The following is a 21,457-nucleotide window of genomic DNA, read 5'->3' on the forward strand; positions in this document are numbered from 1 at the left end:
CTTGTTCTGTATAATTTTCCAATTTTTAATTTTGGTTTTAGGATCGCGTTTAGGATCAGCTGATTCAGGCATATTTTAATGGATCAGGTATCGTCTAAGATTTTAATTCCAAACGTTTTTCAATTTAACCACATTTTCAGCTCACTATCTAATATTATTGCCTAACATGCAACACTGAGAAGAGTTCTCAGAAGGTAAATAAAAGAGTTCAGCTAGAGTCTGCAGTGTAGGAGTTTCTTTTCAGTCTTTTAAATTGGCACATTCATGTTGTAGACTGGATTGGGTGAAGTCATGTGACTATGCATGCAATAGTACGTTTTGTACGTTTTTAAAATGATGGTATGTATAAACACAGAGTCACGGACTTATGAGAAGGTTAAATTGATGGTGACCCTAATGAGCGAAACAAATTACCCTCAGATTTATTTTTATGTCTGTTGATAAATAAAGCTTAGTCTGCAGTTACAGTAGTAACAGTAATCAACAGTGTATTGTGTTGCACTCAAACTCCTTTATGACATCCATGCACTCAAATGGGTACATTGACAGTATATGTAAGAAATATACAATGTGTGTGTCTTATATGTAAAATACAGTTCATAAAAAAAAACAAAAAACTGATTCTTAGGGCATAATAAGTGAAACTGAATATCTCTTTTTCTTTTTTTTTATCCTTTAAATAACCTCCATTTTAATATATACAATACCAGTCAAATGTTTGGAGCATCTTTTTATTCAATGTTTTTCTTTTTTTCGCTTACTTACACCATAGATTAATATTAAAGAAATGAAAACAATTAAGGAACGCATATGAAATTATATATTAAATAAAAAAGTGTTAGTGATCTAAACGTGATTAACTGAGATTAGTGCTTTGAAGTGATTTGCGATGAGCTAGAGCTTCACAGCATAAAGAAAAGCAGCAACTGTTGTTCAGCACCTCCAGAAACTCCTTCCTTCAAGACACTGAGAAAACTATTACAGATGATTCTCCCTCATGAAGACACTGAGATTAAAATACCAAGAGTGAGCAGATCTGTCCTCAAAACCAAGAAAATATAAAATATAAAACATATTTTGGTTTGTTTAACACTTTTAATTTACAGAATAATTTAGCATGTGTTCCTGTATAGCTTTAACATAGTCTTCATTATTACATTTACAATGTAAAAAATAAATCATAAAAAGAAAGAAAACACATTGAATAAGAGAGGAGAGGTGTGTCCAAAACCTTAATGGCTGGTACTGTATATATTAAATTACATACTTTTCCTATACCTGTTCATTCTAAAAATTTTTTCTTTTATTTTTAGGTAAAAACAGGATTACTTCTGAAAAATGCATTGGCACTCAGTCTAATAACTTTGCCATTTAAAGTGCCATTAAAAAAGCATGTTTTTATATTATGTATATATAAAATCTTGATATTTTAAAAAGACAAAGTCAGGAGAGTACATGCAGTGATTATTTTAGTTAAAATATTATCAAACACAATAGGGAGCACAGTTTCCTTCTCTCAGTAAATGTATGTATTTATCGCTGTGGTTCATGCTGTAGCCTTTCACCCACGCAGAGCACATATAATATAATGGATTCAAATAAACGTAGGAAAAACAATAATTACAGTTCATTGAATTAAATCTTTTTTTCCTCCTTCGTGGTAAATGAGTGTAATTTCTGAACAATTGATCCTCTGTAATAAGTCAAATTTGAGTGGATAGGTCGGCTGTTTTATCTATTTTATTAATTTGGTGCGACTTGTATATGAATTGTATCAGTCAGATTGTAAGGAGCTGTAAAGTCACTCCGCTAAAGTACAGCATTATAAGGGAGTTTCAGTAAAGCAGCACTGTATCAGCCTGTAGCCTGCTGTTAACCCCGGCTAGCACTGCTGGAGCAGCATTAACATTAGCCACTAGCTTTGTTGGACGAACCACTTGCTAATACGCCCAGGCTTTTGGAAACACTCAGACTTCCTCAGTGTAATGCTGTCAGGCGGAGGTTAGCCGCTAATTCTAAAGCTGCTGCACCCAGCCTTAGTGTAAATCTGGAAATCTAAGCTTACAGTAAATAAAAAAGAGCTTTACTCATAGAAATAAGCAGTTTTCAGAAGAGAAATCTGTGTAGATTAAGATCCAGTGCTCGTTTGACTTACAGAATTACAGTTTTGTTTACTTAGCTTAGCTTTACAGCTGAATTAGAAGGAAAACATTGCGACACCCCTGTTCCTTTCTTGTGTCCGATGCACCTTATAGTGCAAAAAATACAGTAATTTATTTGTGATGTCTTGAATCACACATGCCCATTGTGACAAGGAAAGTTTAAATAATTTGTTAAAAAAAAGCCAAAGTGTAGATAACTTTTTTATTTAGTATGTTATTTTTTTTTTTAGTTTTTTTTCTCCAAGGTTACATAGTAGATTTTGCATCCATTTAAAAGTTTTACGTTAGTTTAACTCATTACATGGTTACATTTAACTACAGTGTCTAGTTAATTATCTTGTATCTTCAATGCACCATTAATGGACATTATTGCACAGCCTGATGCACGGAGGTGAGTTCTCAGAGCATAAATACTAGAGTTTAGTTGGAATCTGCAGTGTGTAACTGTTTTACAGTGGAATTTAACATCTGATTGTGTTAGAATCTATGCTAAAACATTGCACTGATGCTTTTAGCAGTTTTTTTAATCAGTTTATCAGTTAACTGAACACCTTACTTTGTTTTTAACAGAAAACTTCCATGTCGCATACTGGTTGGGGAGGAGCCATAAAACGTTTGGAGGTGAAGAATTTGGTTCTTGTGGGGGTTTTTATGAAGAAGGTTTAGGGTTAACTGGCTAAATAAGCAAGTTGAATTCAGTGTACAAAAAACGTTTGATGTAATATTTAGGTTTACATTTTGTTTTTTGAATGTGATTGTGGAAAAGCTATATTTTTACACTGCATCAGTTGTGCAAACACAAAAGATTTTAGCTTTACACGTAGCTATAGAGAAAAGCTAACATTAGCAAGTTAAATGCTAGCTATGCTAACATGCTAACTTGAACGTTTGTGATTCCACAGATTCCAACAGAATCTGGTCACTCTGTCCACTGGCATCTGTGCAAGGTCTAGTCTAATGGTGTGATCCAGATCTGTAGTAATTGATACAGTGTCTGCTGAGCTCTGTCTTCCTTCTACACCTTTTTCTTTTTTCGTAGCTCTCGTAGTCTCCAATGGCAACAGTTCCTGCTCCTCCAGAATGACTGTGCTCTGGTGGCTCCAGCTTCTCTAAGAAACCGTGTGGTTGTGCACGGCTCCGGCTATGGCTACTTCTACAGCTATGGCTACTGCTGGCTAAGCTGGTGTGTTTTAACACACATTGGTTTCTAACACGCCTCTTGATCAAGCTTAATCCAGTTTCTAATGCATAGTCTGGCTTTGGAAGAGGAGACCGAGGCTGGGCCTAAGCCGTGCTGCTAGCCCACCACAGTTCAGACCACCGGGGAACAATTACAGTCCCTCCAACCATCAAAAAAAAACAGCATCTACAACAGCGAAGACCTGGCCTGCTAATCAAAGCCACTGCATTGCAGAAAACAAAGCAAAGCAGTTGTATTTGAATATGATGAGTAATTCAAGAACTTTTCCATGACAGTGTACCTACCCTGGAGACGGTGTGGGCGAAGCTGAATAACATGCGATAGATAGATACCTCAGCGGAGAATAGGGAAGAGACTTAATTAGGGGCACTTTGAAGGTGCTGAAGTACACTATGATAGTGTGGAGATTAATCTTGTTCATGAATATTTCATAAGAGTGACTTAGATAAGAGTTGTTTGGCATCTTTCACAGATTGAACAGTTTCACAGCAAAAAACTTTTTATTTAAATGTATTTACTATGAAACTATCTAAGCACTATACAGTAAAGATAAAATTAATGATTATTTTGGTGGTAAACTAATTTGATGATTATTTATTTCGATTAGTTGACGATTATGGCCATGCTCCAATTGCTTTAAAAAGACAGAAACAGCTGAAAATGGGCTTAAAATGGCCTTTTTCCCTAATTTGCCAGGCCAATTACCCAACCCACTCATTAGGACTCCCCCTATCACTAGTGATGCCCCAACACCCGGAGGGTGAAGACTAGCACATGCCTCCTTTGATACATGTGAAGTCAGCCACCGCCTCTTTTTGAGCTGCGGCTGAGTAGCATCACAGTGCTCTCGGAGGAAAGTGCAGCAACTCTGTTCTGATACATCAGCTCACAGACGCCTTGTGCTGAGCGACATCACCCTAGGAGTCATGTGGGGAGAGAGCGTCATCTACCCACCCAGAGAGAGCAAAGCCAAGGGCTCCGACAGCTGATGGCAAGCTACATGACTGGGATTCGAACCAGCAACCTCCCGATCATAGCACGCTGGACCACTCAGAGCCTCCGTGTGTTGGGCACTTTTGGAGACTTTGAGTAAGCTCACTGCCCCTCCCCCTGGGGACAGAAAATCAATGGGATTAGTGCTGTGCTGTTAAAAATAAATATATATTTATATTAATCAATATTGTCGATTATGTTTACTAATCATTATAGCCTTACAATAGGGTTTTAAAAGTTTTAAGACATTTTAATTCATAATTTACTCTAAAAGATGGCAAAAAAAAAACAACTAAAAGCTATATTTTGACCGAACTGACCCGCCACTCAACAACTAGTTTTGCAACTAGATCATGTTTAAAATGTTCAGAAACTACATCAGGCTGTCAAACTTCCAGGTTCCCCCTCTCCCTCTGTCTAGTCCATTAACTAGAGCTCTTCCTTAATCCTCCTCTACATGATGTCACTGTCACACCATTCACATCAGACAATTCTGAACTATATTCCCATTCCTCTTCACCTGAATACTGATCATACTCACCTGTTTTTGTATAAGTGTCTGTATAAATAAATTTGTAGTTAGTCAAAATTGATGTTAACACTGCAATTACATAACCTGTAACAATGCGTACTTCACAAATAATTACACTGTTAATAGATGAAATGTTAATGTGCAACTACATAGTTATTCAGGTTATTAGAGATACAATTATAGAGTATTTTTTAACCACTTTTAGTGAACTTTATAGTTACTTTTTAGTTAAATATTAGCCACTACTTTATCAATCATTTATCAACATATCTAATATATCTGCAGATGTACTAAAAACACAATGTGACTAAAATAATTTAGTCATTGTTCTGGACTAATTATTTTTATTAGTCTTTTAACTGTATATTTATCAACTAAAATTATTCAGCCAGAAAAAAAAAATGTAATTTTGGTTGCCAAATATTCTGTGCCTTTCTTTACTGCGTATACTTTTTATGTTACATCTTACTCAATATAAGTCGCTTTGTCCTTTGCTCGTCCTCACGATAATTGAAAGTGATGACAGTATGATTTGATTGTTTTTCATTATTTAGAGGGCATTGTTCTACAGTATGATCATTTCAGTGGGTACTATATTCTGGTGTAGCTTTGCTGCAGTAGACGCAGTTTAATATTCACATTATTCAGCTCTAGAAGGATGGCTAATTAGCTGATGGCTCCATTATGACGTGATAGTGCTGGTGGTGGGAGGACACTGTGCAGTACTGTGACTCTAGCTTAAATTAGAGTACTTTCTAGCCTGTTCTTTAAATCTAATGCAGTCGTCATAAAATGCTGTATTAGAAAGTTCAGTAAAAAGTGACTTTGCAAGTTTGTGGAGAAAAATTCTGCTTTTTTTCTGAACAGTGTACAACAGTGTGAAAAAAAGTATTTGCCCCCTGATCTTTTTGGTGCCCCCCTATAGATACTTTACTCTAAAGCAGACTTTATTGCATTTACAACTCCCCACCTTTACACTCTCAGTGGATTATGGAAATATTGAGATGTGTCAAAATGGAGAAAATCAGGTACACCATTAGAGGCTTGTTGAGCACCTATAAGAAAATGTGGGCACCTTTCTTTGTATATTTGAGGAGCTTACTTTGTTATTCCTGAGTAACTGTTGAATATTTATTATAGAATTGTGTTTTTCTCTCTATTTTTTTTTTGCTTAGTCTAATTTGACTGGATTGGATTTTGTTCTGTATTATTACATGGAAAAAAAAATAATAAACCTGGGAAAAAAAAGTATTTGCCCCCTACAGATTTCTTTAGTTTTTTCTGTTTTGTCATACTCATATTTTCCAGATTATCAAACAAACTTTAATGTCAGACAAAGATAACCTGAGTAAATTTAATTCATTAAAGGAAAAAAAAGAAAACTATCCAACCAATCTCGCCCTGTGTGAAAAAGTGTTTGCCCCTAAACCTAATAACTTGGTTGTGCCACCCTGCAATCAAGCTTTATTGATAACTGGCAACAAGTCTGTCACATCTCTATGGAGGAATTTTGCTCCACTCTTCTTTACAAAATTGTTTTAATTCAGACACATTGGATGGTTTTCCAGCATGAACCACCTATTTAAGCTCATGCCACAGCATCTCAAACAGAGTCTAATCTAGGCCTTTTTAAGCCATTTAAAGGTGGACTTGTTTGTGTGCTTTGGGTCATTGTCCTGCTGCAGAACCCAAGTACACCTGAGCTTGAGGTCACAAACAGATGGCTGGACATTCTCCTTCAGGATTGTCTGATAAATAGCAGAATTCCTGATTGCATCTGTTACAGCAAGTTGTCCAAACACCAAAGCAGCAAAGCAGCACCAGATCATCCCAGACACTACCACCACCATGTTTTACATTCAGTATGATGTTTTATTTTTCTGAAATTATGTTTAGTTTATGCCATATGTAACTGCACACATGTTTTAAACAGTTCCACTTTTGTCATGTCTGTCCAAAGAATGTTTACCCAAAATCTTGGGGATGTTTTTTTTTTGGCAAATATGAGGTAGAGCGTTGTGTTATTTTTAATCAGCAGTGTTTTTTGGCTTGGAAACTCTCCCATGGAGAGCAATTTTCACCCAGTCTCTTTCTTATTATTGAATCATTAACACTGACCTTAACTGAGGCAAGTGAGACCTACAGTTCTTTAAATGTTGTTCTGGGTTCTTTTGTGACCTTCTGGATGAGTGGTCCATGCCCTTTTGGAATAATTTCGGTCTGCTGGCCACTCCTGGAAAGGTTCACCAGTGTTCCATGTTTTCTCCATTTGTAAATAATAGCTCTCATTGTGGTTTTCTTAAGTCCCAAAGCCTTTTCCAGACTGATAGACTTTTTAGCTGCTTCATGTTGTCAGACAGGTTCTATTTAAGGGATTCATTGATTCTACAGCAGTTTCTCAGGTGCTTTACTGTGATTTTTCAGATCTGACTCTCATCAGTGCATTTCCCGGCTCCCCATGATTCAGAATTTCTGCAGAACATTTGTGTTGAGTTATCTCATGTCTGAGGTTAAGTGGCGCTAATGTGACACCGGTCATGGCCTCATCTGTATGCATATGATGGCAGTGAGCCCCTGTCTGGGGCTTTGCACGCTCTGCTGTGACAGTGCATGTGGTGGCTTCCATTTTCTCAGTCCTGCTCCTAATCCTCTCACTGTCTGCATATTTAAAAGAGACTGCATAAGTTGCAGCGATGACACATCAGAGTGAGATTCATCAGTTAATAATCCAGCAATACTAAGAGATAGTGCTGAACAATATGGCCAAAATTGACTGTATACTGTATATAATGCTATGTGTGCCAGAATATGAACCCTTGGTAACACTTCCTATGAATCCTGTATTCAAAGTGCATCGTGAGTGCATTCATAATGCACTATATGACATGCACAATACATTATAATGACTGTAATAAGCTTGTATAATAACTCATAAGTACTTACAGCAACATTCATAACACATTATAAACTACAAGTATAAGGGTTTATAAAGTAAGGGCTCATATATGTTCATAAAAACATTGTACAATGAGTGTTGTAAAGCACTATAACACAGATTTGGTATATTTTGGTATAAAGCATTATAATATGCAGCTATGATTTCTCAAATTAAGCTTTTATAAAAGTGTGTAATACATAATAAAGCCTTACATACAGTCATTGCAGACTTTAAGTCAAGTGAGTTTTCATGTGCTTTTTCAACATGAAGTAAAGTTTATTATGCCTTATTGTAATGTCTTATAGAGCATTATGAGTGCTCTTTACTAGCTGGCTTTAAAAACATCATCTTTTCAAGTAACTACAGTAAGGCATAATAACATTTACTTCATGTTTAAAGGGCATATGAAAACTCACTTAACTTAAAGTCTGTAATGACTGTATATATGGCTTTATAATACATTACAATATTGGATGTAAAAAAAAAGATAATAATAATAATAATAATAATAATAATAATAATAACAAAGCACTTTCTATGACTGTCATGTGTATTAGACTGTCTAAACATACTTGTAACACATCATAATGCATTCATAAGGCATTATAAACATGGCTATCCATATTTATAAAAATGCAGAACACATTATAGCAATATATAATGTTTAGTATGTCATCAGCTGTACTTGTAAAATGTATGTTACACATCTGGGTTACATTTTCATTATTATATCTGTCCCTATTAATATATTCCCATGATGCATTATAATACATTATACATTAAAATAAGCTACCTATAATGTTTAACATAAGTGTAATTTATGAGTGACATAAGACATAAGATTATGCATTATGATCACAATACACAATGCATAATAAATATAACTACAATGTGTTATACATTTTTATAAATATGCATAAACATGTTTATAATACTTTATAAAATAATTTTAATGTTGTCATTCCATTTCTAGAAAGTATTACCAATAATAATAATAATAATAATAATAATAATTATTATTATTATTATTATTATTATTATTATTATTATTATTATTATTATTATTATTATTATTATTATTATTATTATAAGGGTGGTTTTTGAGCAGATGGGGGTTTTGGTGTAGTGCCCTGTTGAAGGGCACAGTGACAGTAGGTAGAGTGGGACAGTATGTGTCGTCTCTTCTGCACCTGCCACCAGGGCTGCCACTGGCCTGAAGCTCTGGGAGCTTGCCTGCTACCAGCAGTGGCATTTAAATCTGAATCTTTCAGGTCTGTGGATGTAGCCACCACGCCATCACCAATCTGCCACTGCTGTTAGTAAATTCTTCATTTAATTTCACCAGCTGCTCTTTCTTTTGCCATTTATGAAAATCACATTCTACAGTCATGTGATGCAGTTCTGACCAACTTTATGAAGGACAAGCAAAAATAAAAAATCATACAGTGCAAACATATTAACTATTCAGAGTGCAGTTTTATAATAAACGTGTACTTTGAATGATTTATGAGTTATATTTGTTATTTCAGTGAAATAACTATTGGAAAATGAAATAACAAATGATATGCTGAAGCATTTTGGGCTAAAGTGCCTCTACTGAGGGATCAGGCTCGATTGGCTAGTCTTAACTTTATATCAAACCTGCCTTGGGAGCATATAATCCACTTGTTGGTACACTGTTTTATTTATTTTTATTTTTTGGAATCTCTTATATACCACCTTATATATAGCAATTAATTACTTAACTTTTTCAAAGATAAAAAAAAACATATATATATATATATATATAATGTGGAAATCCAAAATGCAAAAGCAAAAACCAAGCCTGAATCAAAGGACCAGCCAACGAATGCATCTAAGCAACTGAAAGCAAAAGAGAGACATTTCAAAAGAAAAAAACAAAGAAAAAACAGGATCAGGATCAACACAAATAGGAAAAAAAATACTTGATTTATCTGCAAATCAAAGGTTAAAGGCAGTATTCTACACATACCGTTATGAATGGAACATGTGTAACAAGTGAGAATAATCAGTACTCAGGTGATGGGGAACAGAAGGATAGTTTATATATGGTTGATTGTGGAATAATGACCATTATGTCAGTTTGTGAAGGATTCTGGAAAATATATTAAATATAGAGTAAGAGAGAGAGAGAGAGAGAGAGAGAGAGAGAGAGAGAGAGAGAGAGAGAGAGAGAGAGAGAGAGAGAGAGAGACAGAGAGAGAGAGAGAGAGAGAGAGAGAGAGAGAGAGAGAGAGAGAGAGAGAGAGAGAGAGAGAGGAAGAGGAAGAATAAAGAACTGTGACAATTTTAAGATATTAAACAATTTGTCTCATGTAGTGTTTGTACCTGAACACCCTTATATACTGTACATTTCTCCTCAAACCTCAGGTTTATCATTTGTCATTTTGTCCTCTTTTCAATGAGCAGAGAAGGACAAAGATAAGGATTTTCCTGGGGTCACACCACCTGACTCAATAAACTGAATCTACTCAACCACAAAAAGGGCTGCTGCTGCCTTGGCATTGCACTATGAAGGTCACATGTCTGGTCTTTGATAAAAAAGAGCAGAACCAGAATAAAAGTCTTATTTTTTTGTTGGTTATGCTGCATAATATTTGCAAGAATCATCATTTCCAGGCATCACCAATCACACCATATAACATATATACATAAATACAGCTCTGGAAAAAAATTAGACCACTTAAAATGGCAAGTTTCTTCGATTTTACCAAATTGAAAACCTCTGGAATATAATCAAGAGGAAGATGGATGATCACAACCATCAAACCAAACTGAACTGCTTGAATATTTGCACCAGGAGTGACAAAGTTATCCAAAAGCAGTGTGTAAGACTGGTGCAAAAATGCATAAATGTTATTCCACTAAATATTGATTTCAAAACTTGTTTTCTTGGCATTATTTGAGGTCTGAAAGCTCTGCATCTTTTTGTTATTTTAACAATTTCTCATTTTATGCACATAAATGTTTTAATCTAATGCATTTATCTGACTGTTTTCTTAAATGCAGCTGAATTTCTGAACTCGCTAAATGTAAATTATTTTCTGTACATTCTAATCATACACCCAACCCTAACATTAACCTTAATCTTAACCTTAACCTTGAACCAACCCTAAAACCTATTCCACTTGGGTCTCAACTGCCCCTATAAACCATCCATCTGTTTTCTGTGAATCAGGTGTAAACCTAAAAACCACCACCAGAACGCCACCCACTAGATCAGTTAAAGAAAAGCCATTTCTATCATTTTGGTTAAGAACCTCATACAATACGCAGCAGGATTAACCTGGCAGACTTTGTCTGAGTGAGGGATCTTTACTACGACCTACTGTTTATCGCATGAACTAGCTTGTCTGAGTTTTCTCATTTAACACAAGCAAATACTAACATGGAGGGGCCACCTTGAGGGGATTCCGATAATAGTGTTGTTGTACTTTCCGACATTTATCATTTAAGTTTAAAAAACTTAAAGTGGCGTCACACAGGTTACTATAAAACAACCCATAAAAAAAGAACACTGTAAAAAGCTAAAGAAAAAACTTTATCTTGTTAGTGTTCCACAAAAATATATATGTAAAAAATATATATTTTTTTTATTTCAAATTTTTTCCCCATTTTCTCCCCAATTTACACGACCAATTACCCAACCCACTCGTTAGGACTCCCCCAATCACTAGTGATGCCCCAACACACTAGGAGGGTGAAGACTAACACATGCCTCCTCTGATACATGTGAAGCCAGTCACCGCTTCTTTTTGAACTGCAACATTGCCGAGTAGCATCAATCACTTGTTCTTTGCTTATTTGCACATCTGTACAGATGTTCTCCTGTAATGTAAACATCATCTGCAACTTTGTTTAAACCATATTTAACATAAACCTTCCTCAAGATTCTTTGGATACAATAATATTCATATGTGTACAGTACTGATTTTTACTCTATTTTATTTAATTTCTCTCTCATTTATCTCTTAGCTTATATTGCTCTTCAGTGCTCTTTATTCCTTTAGTACTTTTAACTATATTCTCATACTGTTTTTATTGTTTATTGTACCTTTTTTCGTAGTGTAATGTTTGTCAATGATCTGTTGAACTAACAGAACCTCACTTACATTCAAGTACACTTACCCATGATTGGGTATTCACATATTCACATTCACTTTAGAGAAATATATTTGTTATATATGCATATTAATACTTCTGTGGCACATCATTGTCATTGCACCTTGCACTTTGCTCTGTTCATTGTTTAATGACTGTTAGCAACATCTACATATAGTTATTTACCTTATATAGAAAGTTTTTTATACCCTTATATGTTTTCTATTCTAATCTCATTAATTTATGTAATTAATTAATTAATTAATGTGTTGCTCTCACCTGACAGCAGCTCAAAGACTGAGCCTTGTGCTGATTGACATCACCCTTTGGAGTGATGTTAGAAGAAAGAGCGCCATCTACCCACCCAGAGAGAGAGCAAGGCCAATTGTGCTCTCTCAGGGTTCCAGTAGCATGTAGACGGCAAGCTACATGAACAGGATTCGAACCTGCAACCTCCTGATCATAGCAGCTGGACCACTCAGAGCCCCTTAAAAACATTAAACGTTATGCTACTAAAGCATTAAAACATTTTAAACATTAAACGTTATGCAACTAAAGCACATTTTGCACTGCACCAGTGTATATAACACCAGTACATACTGTACATCACTCTGCGCGCCTTACATCTCGGAAATCCAGGGGTCGAGGAGGGTCGCACAATCACACACACACATCCTGTCTGGCCTGCCCTCACCTGCCCTCGCCTGCCCTGCCGAGAGACAATGAAGAAACATAAAAATTTGATTGACTCCGTGTTCTCCCCTGACTGCAGCTGCGGATCCAGCGTTTGAATGAGGATTCGCTGCCTCAGAGTGACGGCGACACGCCCGTCATACTGAACGCGCCGGAGTCTTCTCTCTCCCTTCCTGCCCGTGCCTCGTTTCCTCCTTCCATCTTTAAATCAATATTTGAGGGGAAGGTGGTCTGCGCGCTGGGCTCGGCGTATCTCTGGGGAGCAGCAGGCGCTGTGGCCGGCTGTGCCGCGGCCGCTTTTAAAGGCAGGGATCAGACAGTACAGAGCACAGACAGTAAATCAATGGCCTTATCCGCAACCTCACTCCGCCTGAGGAGAACAATGCATTTCTATCAGAAGATTATATTTGCTCAGGAGCCTCTGACCCCCTCTGGCCTCCTCCAACATCCCCCTCCCTCCCTCCCGCCCAAGTTTAAACTGGGAGTAATGGACCGATTGGATTTGCTTTATTCCTGTTCTTGCATTTATCCTCCTTTTTTCCCCTCCATATTTTTCAGCTTTCACTCTGTTCCTTCCTACATCATTTCCTTATGGAAAATAATATTTTCATTAGATTTTTGGTGTAAATATACAGTGTTCAAAAGGTAAAAATAACAAAAAGAAAAGACTCATATAAAGTAAAAAATGAAAAAGAGACACCAATAGTAGCATTCCAAATGATAAATGGACAAAATATTGTGAATTTCAAAAGAAGATAACAAGTTCAGTCTCATGGGGAGTTTTTGGATGGAAGAGCCTTAGCAGATACTGCATTACACCTATCCAGTCTTCCCGCTACTCTGGCTCATCTAGCTGCTGGAGGTCCTGTGGTTCCCAGGAAGCCAATCATTATCGTTTGTTTAGTCTTTTTGGTTTTTAAATTCAACCTCAGCAAGCCATAAAACAAAGTATTTATTTGGTATACTCAGTGTAGCTGCAAGGAAAGCAATCACAATCAAATGGCTTAAGCCTGAAAAACCATCAATTGTGAATCGGGGTGATATAATTTGTGAAATATACATAATGTCACGGCCTCGCTCTGTTCCCCTGTGTTTCTGCTTTTCCCAGTGTGTTTCTCCAGTAGTTTTCCGTCACATTTGTAGCTCCGCCCCTTCCCCAGGTGTTCAGTATATCGCTGGTGAAACAGGGAAAATACCTCGCCAAAAACGAGACAAACAGACAGGTATTTATATCTAAACTAAATTACTAACACCTGAACACAATCTAGAATTCCGGTGACGTAGACCGCACGAAAGAGCCGCGGTTGGCTGAGTCCGAACACGTGGTGTTGTCAGGAGCATGCTGGGAGGTGTAGTTCCAGACCGGGGATTGTCCATAGACGGGAACGGCAGAGTTAGAGATGGGAACTACAGAGTCTGTGGTAGGCGTGACACATGCAGGATGAGTTGTGTATCTGACTCTGAGTGGGTTGTGTCAGTGCTGTGTAACAGGCAGTAGCTGTTCTTAAGTGTGTCTGTAACTGTGCAGAAGGGGCAGGTTGAGTTGTGTCTCTGACTCTGAGTGGGTTGTGTCAGTGCTGTGTAACAGGCAGTAGCTGTTCTTCAGTGTGTCTGCGTCTGTAACTGTGCAGAAGGGGCAGGTTGAGTTGTGTATCTGACTCTGAGTGAGTTGTGTCAGTGCTGTGTAACAGGCAGTGTGTCTGTGTCTGTAACTGTGCAGAAGGGGCAGGTTGAGTTGTGTCTCTGACTCTGAGTGGGTTGTGTCAGTGCTGTGTAACAGGCAGTAGCTGTTCTTCAGTGTGTCTGTAACTGTGCAGAAGGGGCAGGTTGAGTTGTGTCTCTGACTCTGAGTGAGTTGTGTCAGTGCTGTGTAACAGGCAGTGTGTCTGTGTCTGTAACTGTGCAGAAGGGGCAGGTTGAGTTGTGTCTCTGACTCTGAGTGGGTTGTGTCAGTGCTGTGTAACAGGCAGTAGCTGTTCTTCAGTGTGTCTGCGTCTGTAACTGTGCAGAAGGGGCAGGTTGAGTTGTGTATCTGACTCTGAGTGAGTTGTGTCAGTGCTGTGTAACAGGCAGTGTGTCTGTGTCTGTAACTGTGCAGAAGGGGCAGGTTGAGTTGTGTCTCTGACTCTGAGTGGGTTGTGTCAGTGCTGTGTAACAGGCAGTAGCTGTTCTTCAGTGTGTCTGCGTCTGTAACTGTGCAGAAGGGGCAGGTTGAGTTGTGTCTCTGACTCTGAGTGGGTTGTGTCAGTGCTGTGTAACAGGCAGTAGCTGTTCTTAAGTGTGTCTGCGTCTGTAACTGTGCAGAAGGGGCAGGTTGAGTTGTGTCTCTGACTCTGAGTGGGTTGTGTCAGTGCTGTGTAACAGGCAGTAGCTGTTCTTCAGTGTGTCTGCGTCTGTAACTGTGCAGAAGCGGCAGGTTGAGTTGTGTATCTGACTCTGAGTGAGTTGTGTCAGTGCTGTGTAACAGGCAGTGTGTCTGTGTCTGTAACTGTGCAGAAGGGGCAGGTTGAGTTGTGTCTCTGACTCTGAGTGGGTTGTGTCAGTGCTGTGTAACAGGCAGTAGCTGTTCTTCAGTGTGTCTGTAACTGTGCAGAAGGGGCAGGTTGAGTTGTGTCTCTGACTCTGAGTGAGTTGTGTCAGTGCTGTGTAACAGGCAGTGTGTCTGTGTCTGTAACTGTGCAGAAGGGGCAGGTTGAGTTGTGTCTCTGACTCTGAGTGGGTTGTGTCAGTGCTGTGTAACAGGCAGTAGCTGTTCTTCAGTGTGTCTGCGTCTGTAACTGTGCAGAAGGGGCAGGTTGAGTTGTGTATCTGACTCTGAGTGAGTTGTGTCAGTGCTGTGTAACAGGCAGTGTGTCTGTGTCTGTAACTGTGCAGAAGGGGCAGGTTGAGTTGTGTCTCTGACTCTGAGTGGGTTGTGTCAGTGCTGTGTAACAGGCAGTAGCTGTTCTTCAGTGTGTCTGCGTCTGTAACTGTGCAGAAGGGGCAGGTTGAGTTGTGTCTCTGACTCTGAGTGGGTTGTGTCAGTGCTGTGTAACAGGCAGTAGCTGTTCTTCAGTGTGTCTGCGTCTGTAACTGTGCAGAAGGGGCAGGTTGAGTTGTGCCTGAGGCCGTTAGCGTTTTGTTGATCAGCTGAGCTCTGCAGCTGGGACAGGCCGCACTGCGCAGGCAGCTTCTTATGTCACGCAGTCGTTAATATTGATTCACTCAACTGCCTGAGCCTAATCTATGCGCGCCTAGCCGGGCTAACTGCCCAAATTTCTACCCCTCAGGATAGATGCCATGTTTGCAGTCATTTGACTCGGTTCAGAGCCCTGCAAGACCCACAACACTCTCTCTCGCTCTCTCTCTCTCCCTTTATCTCTCTCTCTTCCTCTCTCTCCCTCTTTCTCTCCTTAGCTTCTCTTTCTCAGATGATTCTTGATTCTGTCACTTTTGTCAATGCATTACATCTCTCTGTACACAACTTTCTTACCAGTCCTTTCTTTCTCTCTTTCTTTTATAATATTTTATATAATATTTTATAATCTTTCTTTCTTTTATATTTTTTATAATATTTTGTAATATAATATTTTATAATCTTTCTTTCTCTCTTTCTTTTATGTTTTTTTTATAATATTTTATAATATAATATTTAAAAATATTTCTTTCTTTCTTTCTGTCTTTCTTTCTTTTAATATTTACTTTAATGACAGGTTTATGTTTGTAATCTCACTTTGTTGGTGTATGAAATGGCATTATATATACCACTTTCTCTCACTCTATCTCTCTATTTTGACAGTTCTTTGCCTTGTATTCCATTATTTTCCTTCTTTGTCACTATTCTCTCTCTCTCACTGTTTGTCTCTGTCTTTTCCTTCTTTCTTTTTTCTCCAGTTTTACTTATTTTCAAGTCTTTTTTCTTTTTTTTCCCCAGTCCCCCTCTTTCTTTCTTTCTTTCTTTCTTTCTTTCTTTCTTTCTTTCTTTCTTTCTTTCTTTCTTTCTTTCTTTCTTTCTACCTTTTTCATTTAATTTTTTACCTGTTTCTTTCTGTCTCTACTTTTTTCTTTAAGTCTCTTTCTCTTTCTCCACTGAGTCCTCTCTATATTATCTTTCTTTCTTTCTTTCTTTTTCATGATATATTTCTGCTTTTCTCTCTCTATTTTTCTCAGATTCTTTTTCTCTTTTTCCTTTCGGTCCCTTGTTCTTTTTTTTGTTCAAACATTCTTAATTTCCTTAGTTCTTTCTGTCATTTCCTTACATATTTCTATTTCTCTCTCTCTCTCTCTCTCTCTCTCTCTCTCTTTTCTCCTCAGCCCTCTCTATTATTCTTCTTTACCTAGTTTCTTTCTTTCTTTCTCTTTCTTTCTTTCTTTCTTTCTTTTTTCTTTCTTTTAATATTTGCTGTAATTACAGGTTTGTGTATGTAATGCCAATTTGTCGGTTTAACAGTTCTTTCTGTTTTTCTCTGAAATTATTCAGTAGTTAATTGAATTTGTATTGTCAATTTGTCAATATTTTGCATATCACATATGTACATCTCTCTTTCTCTCTCTCTCTCTGTCTCTGTTTTATCACATGTTCTGAACTGCTGGGAGAAAAAGATGAAATGTCAGTTGCTGAATAGTATTTTAGGGCTGCAGTTTAGTTTGGATTGTGATATTCGCTTGCTTTTTAAAAGGTTGCTACAGGCATGTTTTATAATGCTGTGAGGAACAGTGTGTGTGTGTATGTGTGAGGTTATGAAGGAGCTCTGTGTAAAAACACTGCAGGCTGCACTGTTTAATGTTTGTTTAACCTATCAGCAGATAATGTGATTTTATCTGGTCAAAACCTCACATATCTCTCTCTCTCTTCTTTCTCTTCTTTCTTTTTTCTTCTGTCTGTCTCTTTCTTGCTCTCAGACACTCCACACAGCAGCAAACCAATAAAGTTATCACGAGCACAAGCCAGCTCATCAAACAGCTCTCTGACATCATCAGTGGCTCCTCACAGGTAAAAACGTCCTTTCTTTTATTCTATCTTTTATATATTCCTGCACTCGTGTCCTGTAGTGTATCATTATGTTAATGACCCTACAGTACTGTACACAGTGCACTGATTTTTTTTTAATCCACAGCTAAATAGAGTTTACCTCAGTCATGAAGCGCCTGGGATGTTCAGTGGTGAATCATTAGCAGAATCCTTTAGCTTATAATCCTGAAAACTGGCACTACATCATTAAACCACATTACTCATCACTGTGCTCCCTATTACATACATACTGCATTCATAATAATGCATGAAATACAGGACAGAAGGCCACCAGTATCAAAAACTAGAAAAGCTGCATTTAGTTAAAGGTGCTATAAATATTTAGTGGTAGAATTTGACTGAATTATCAGTGACAGGTTGGCGATATTGCTTTTAAATAAAACCACACTGTTTCTGTGATGCTGATATATTTGGTGAATTTAAAAAAAATGAAGAATATTTTATAGAATGTATATTTTTTATATTTTTGGTACCACTTTAAAATATGACTGCACTTATAAAGAGTTTATAAACGTTTTTATGAACGAGTTTATCTTTTATCTGTCAAGTGTAGTCAAAAACAGACCAGAAAGCAGACATAAAGGGAAGAGAACATACCAAGAAAAGTGACACAGCCCAACGGTCCGGACCAAAGGACCAGATTTTGGTCCGACCAAGAGAGGTGGTCTCGGTCCAGATCTTCTGAACCATGGTCCGGTTCTCCTGCAGTGTGAAAGCGCTTTTCTGGATGGTTCAATCTTTCGGACCAATTACAGGAAGCTGAGCAGGCGTTCCTCAACAGAAAAATAACCATCTACTACTGACTGCAACCTGCGGGAAGACAGAGTTGGACATCCAGTGCGTCCAGTCCCACCCACTTTGTCCACGCCACACCTCGTCAGTCTCGCAAGCTTGTTGTGTATACACAGTATTTAAGCCGGACGATGCGGCGCATTATATTTAAAGTCCGCTATCTGCCCTGTACATTGTTTACTTCCGTTCAGAGGCGGAGCTAAGACATGACGCTGACAAAGTGGGCGGGACTGGACGTCCAACTCCGCCTTCCTGCAGGCTGCAGTCAGTACCCTCTCAAAATAACTGGAAATGCAGGAAAAATGATAAGGAAAAATGAGCCGTGGATACAGTTGCTTCAGGACGAGCACGTTCGTTTGGCGAATTTGAACTAACCTACAGTACTGTGCCTGAAGTTGCTGCTGCTACTACTGGTATAAAAAACACAATAGCAGCACTACTATGGTGACAAAATGAATCTGTTCATTCATTTTATCCTTATCCTGAAAAGGCTTTCCACCGAATGAGCCACCCGCTGAATTATCAACTTAACTTAACAGTCAGCGTCTAGTTAAGGAAAACGCATCGATACGTAAGTGATGATGAAAGGATGTAGGAGTATCACACAAAGGTCTGTGGTGCGCTCCCTAAACTGCAGTGTGAAAATACAAATAAGAGGACCAAATATATACAATGTAGAAAACACATGAACCTTAGTTCAGACCACAGTCCAGACTTTCAGGTGTGAAAGCACCCTAAGAGAAGTGCTTAGTAAAGATGGACGGAACCAAATCTAATACTCGTATCTAGAAGTATGTAGGTGTGAGGTTTGACAGTATACATAAAAATGGGATCACTATTTGGCAAATTACAAAACACTATTTCCCTATTTCTATGTTTCTATTAACTGGTTATTAATAATTTGTGAAGAATGTATACCATAATTGACCATTAACCGTTAATAACACCTTCATAGCTTATTTATATACTGTTTATAGACTGTTTATAAGGGTATTTTTATTTTAAAGTGGTATTTATTCATACAAGAGTAAACCATTGCAACAAAATAAATGTTGAATTTAATATATACATTTAATAGTACAGTTTCAAACATTCAGAATAAAAAAATCTTATAAAACTGTTGTTGTTAGAAACAATTATTGTTAGAAATTCAACAAACACAAAATAGACTGTTTTCAAGAGAGAATGATGCTGTTATCAGAATATGGATCTGTTAATCATTTAAAAAAATGGAGCAAAAATATATTTATTCATGTATGATAGGATGTAGCACAGGATATAGGATATAGTTCAGTGTGTATTTTATTCACTTAATGTATTTTTTTTTTTTTTTTTTTTTTTCTCACAGCAAGATCGTCTGCGTCTGACCAGGCTGAAGACAGAGCTGTCTGAGTCGGTGCAGCGTTATGGGGACCTGCAGAAGGTGAACACTCAACGATATATGTGTAATAAACACATACTGTTTATAAAGACCATACAGTAGGGGTGTGACGAGACACTAATATCACGAGACGAGACGAGACACGATACTGGGTTCACGACAACGAGACGAGACGAGATGAGATTTAAAAATATAATTTTTAAGAAAATGTCAAAAATGAAAAATAAAAGTAGAGTTTTATTTGACAAAATCTTATAACGCAAAATTAAACAGACTGGTTTCTCTCACACATTGATTCTATAAGAAATAGAAATAAGAATAAGAATAAAAAATAAAAATAAAACATTTCCAGGTCTTATAAAGTGCAAACAATAAGTGCAAACCACAACCAGTCATATTAAGCTTAGGGTTTATGTTTTGTTCTCCTAGAACATTTTTTAAATACAGTACAGAGCTAAGAGATTAGTACAGCTGCCTATGAAACAGTCACGTTTTGGATTTACTTACAGTATTTATATATGGTTTGTGTCTTGTTGGTCACTCTTTTATTGTTTATTGTTTCCACTGGAGCCAAAATGCAGCCAGACAACTTAAAAGTAGCAGAAGCATCTTCTATGCAAATGCATGCCGAATTTTTCTCTTACTGCTCAGCCACCACACTTGCTGCTATCGCTACTGGGTTGCCAGATCCCTCTCAAAAAGTCCACACTAAACTGTTTAAGCTTCACAAGAAATATGGTCACGTTTTAATCTCGTGCCACGAGATCTCGTCACACCCCTACCATACAGTACAGATATTTAATATCTATATCCTCCACCCATCCTTCTTCACTGGTACAATTATGTAGACTTCATCATGTAGAAAGAAGATATAATGCTATATATCTGTATATTGCTAGGTATCCATATAATATTGAGACAATCTGTTTATCGTGTTTTTTAGTACACAAGCTTACATTTCTTTCAGTACAAACAAATTGTATCAGTAGATGTATCAGTACATTTGAAGTTTTTCCAGGGTACAGTATCTTCCTATCTTGTTTTTTTTTTACATCAGAAAATTGCAGACCGTTCGAGGGCCTTGCTTCCACCAGCACAACATGACAGAAAACAGGTGAGTGAATATAATAGAACACCAGAGTTTACACACTGCAGAAAAGGAGATACTGTATTTTTCACACTATGAGGCGCCCTATAATCCGGTGCACCTTATGTATGAAAATAGACAAGAAAATAAACATTTATTAATAGTGCACCCTATAATATGGTGCACTTTATTATCCAGTGCACCTTATAGTATGAAAAATAACAGGATTGTAATGAAGTGCTTTCACACCTACCTTGTTTGGCTCAGACTTTCGGACTTCTCTGTTTGGTCTGAACCAAAGTAGCAGGTTTGAAAGAGCCGCAAACTTTGCATCTCAGGAAACCTGATGAAGTAAGTAGGGTGCTAGACTATAAGCTGAGCCCTGATGAAGGGAAAATCAGCGTGTTCCATTCTGAAGCAAAAAAAAATAGGCTTGTAAATAGACTTGTTGAACCACTTCTAATTATTTCGGACAAAAGTTTAGAACACATTCATTTTTTTTCACTTTATTTTTGTAAAAAAGAAATATTTTGTTCAAATCGTTG

The 21,457-nt window shown here is 37.4% G+C and overlaps 1 protein-coding gene across 3 annotated transcripts in view; it reads left to right on the plus strand.

Annotated features, from left to right (window-relative positions):
• Nucleotides 1-21,457, plus strand: part of tsnare1 (T-SNARE Domain Containing 1) — a 283,761-nt gene that overhangs the window by 107,639 nt on the left and 154,665 nt on the right. For all 3 annotated transcript variants that reach the window (XM_049480129.1, XM_049480130.1, XM_022673881.2), the window contains 3 exons: nucleotides 17,523-17,613; nucleotides 19,793-19,867; nucleotides 20,883-20,939. In XM_049480129.1, coding sequence (XP_049336086.1) covers nucleotides 17,523-17,613; nucleotides 19,793-19,867; nucleotides 20,883-20,939 — 223 coding nt within the window. The remainder of the gene's footprint in view (nucleotides 1-17,522; nucleotides 17,614-19,792; nucleotides 19,868-20,882; nucleotides 20,940-21,457) is intronic.

This window comes from Astyanax mexicanus, chromosome 6, assembly GCF_023375975.1.
Source record: "Astyanax mexicanus isolate ESR-SI-001 chromosome 6, AstMex3_surface, whole genome shotgun sequence".
Lineage (NCBI taxonomy): Eukaryota > Metazoa > Chordata > Actinopteri > Characiformes > Acestrorhamphidae > Astyanax > Astyanax mexicanus.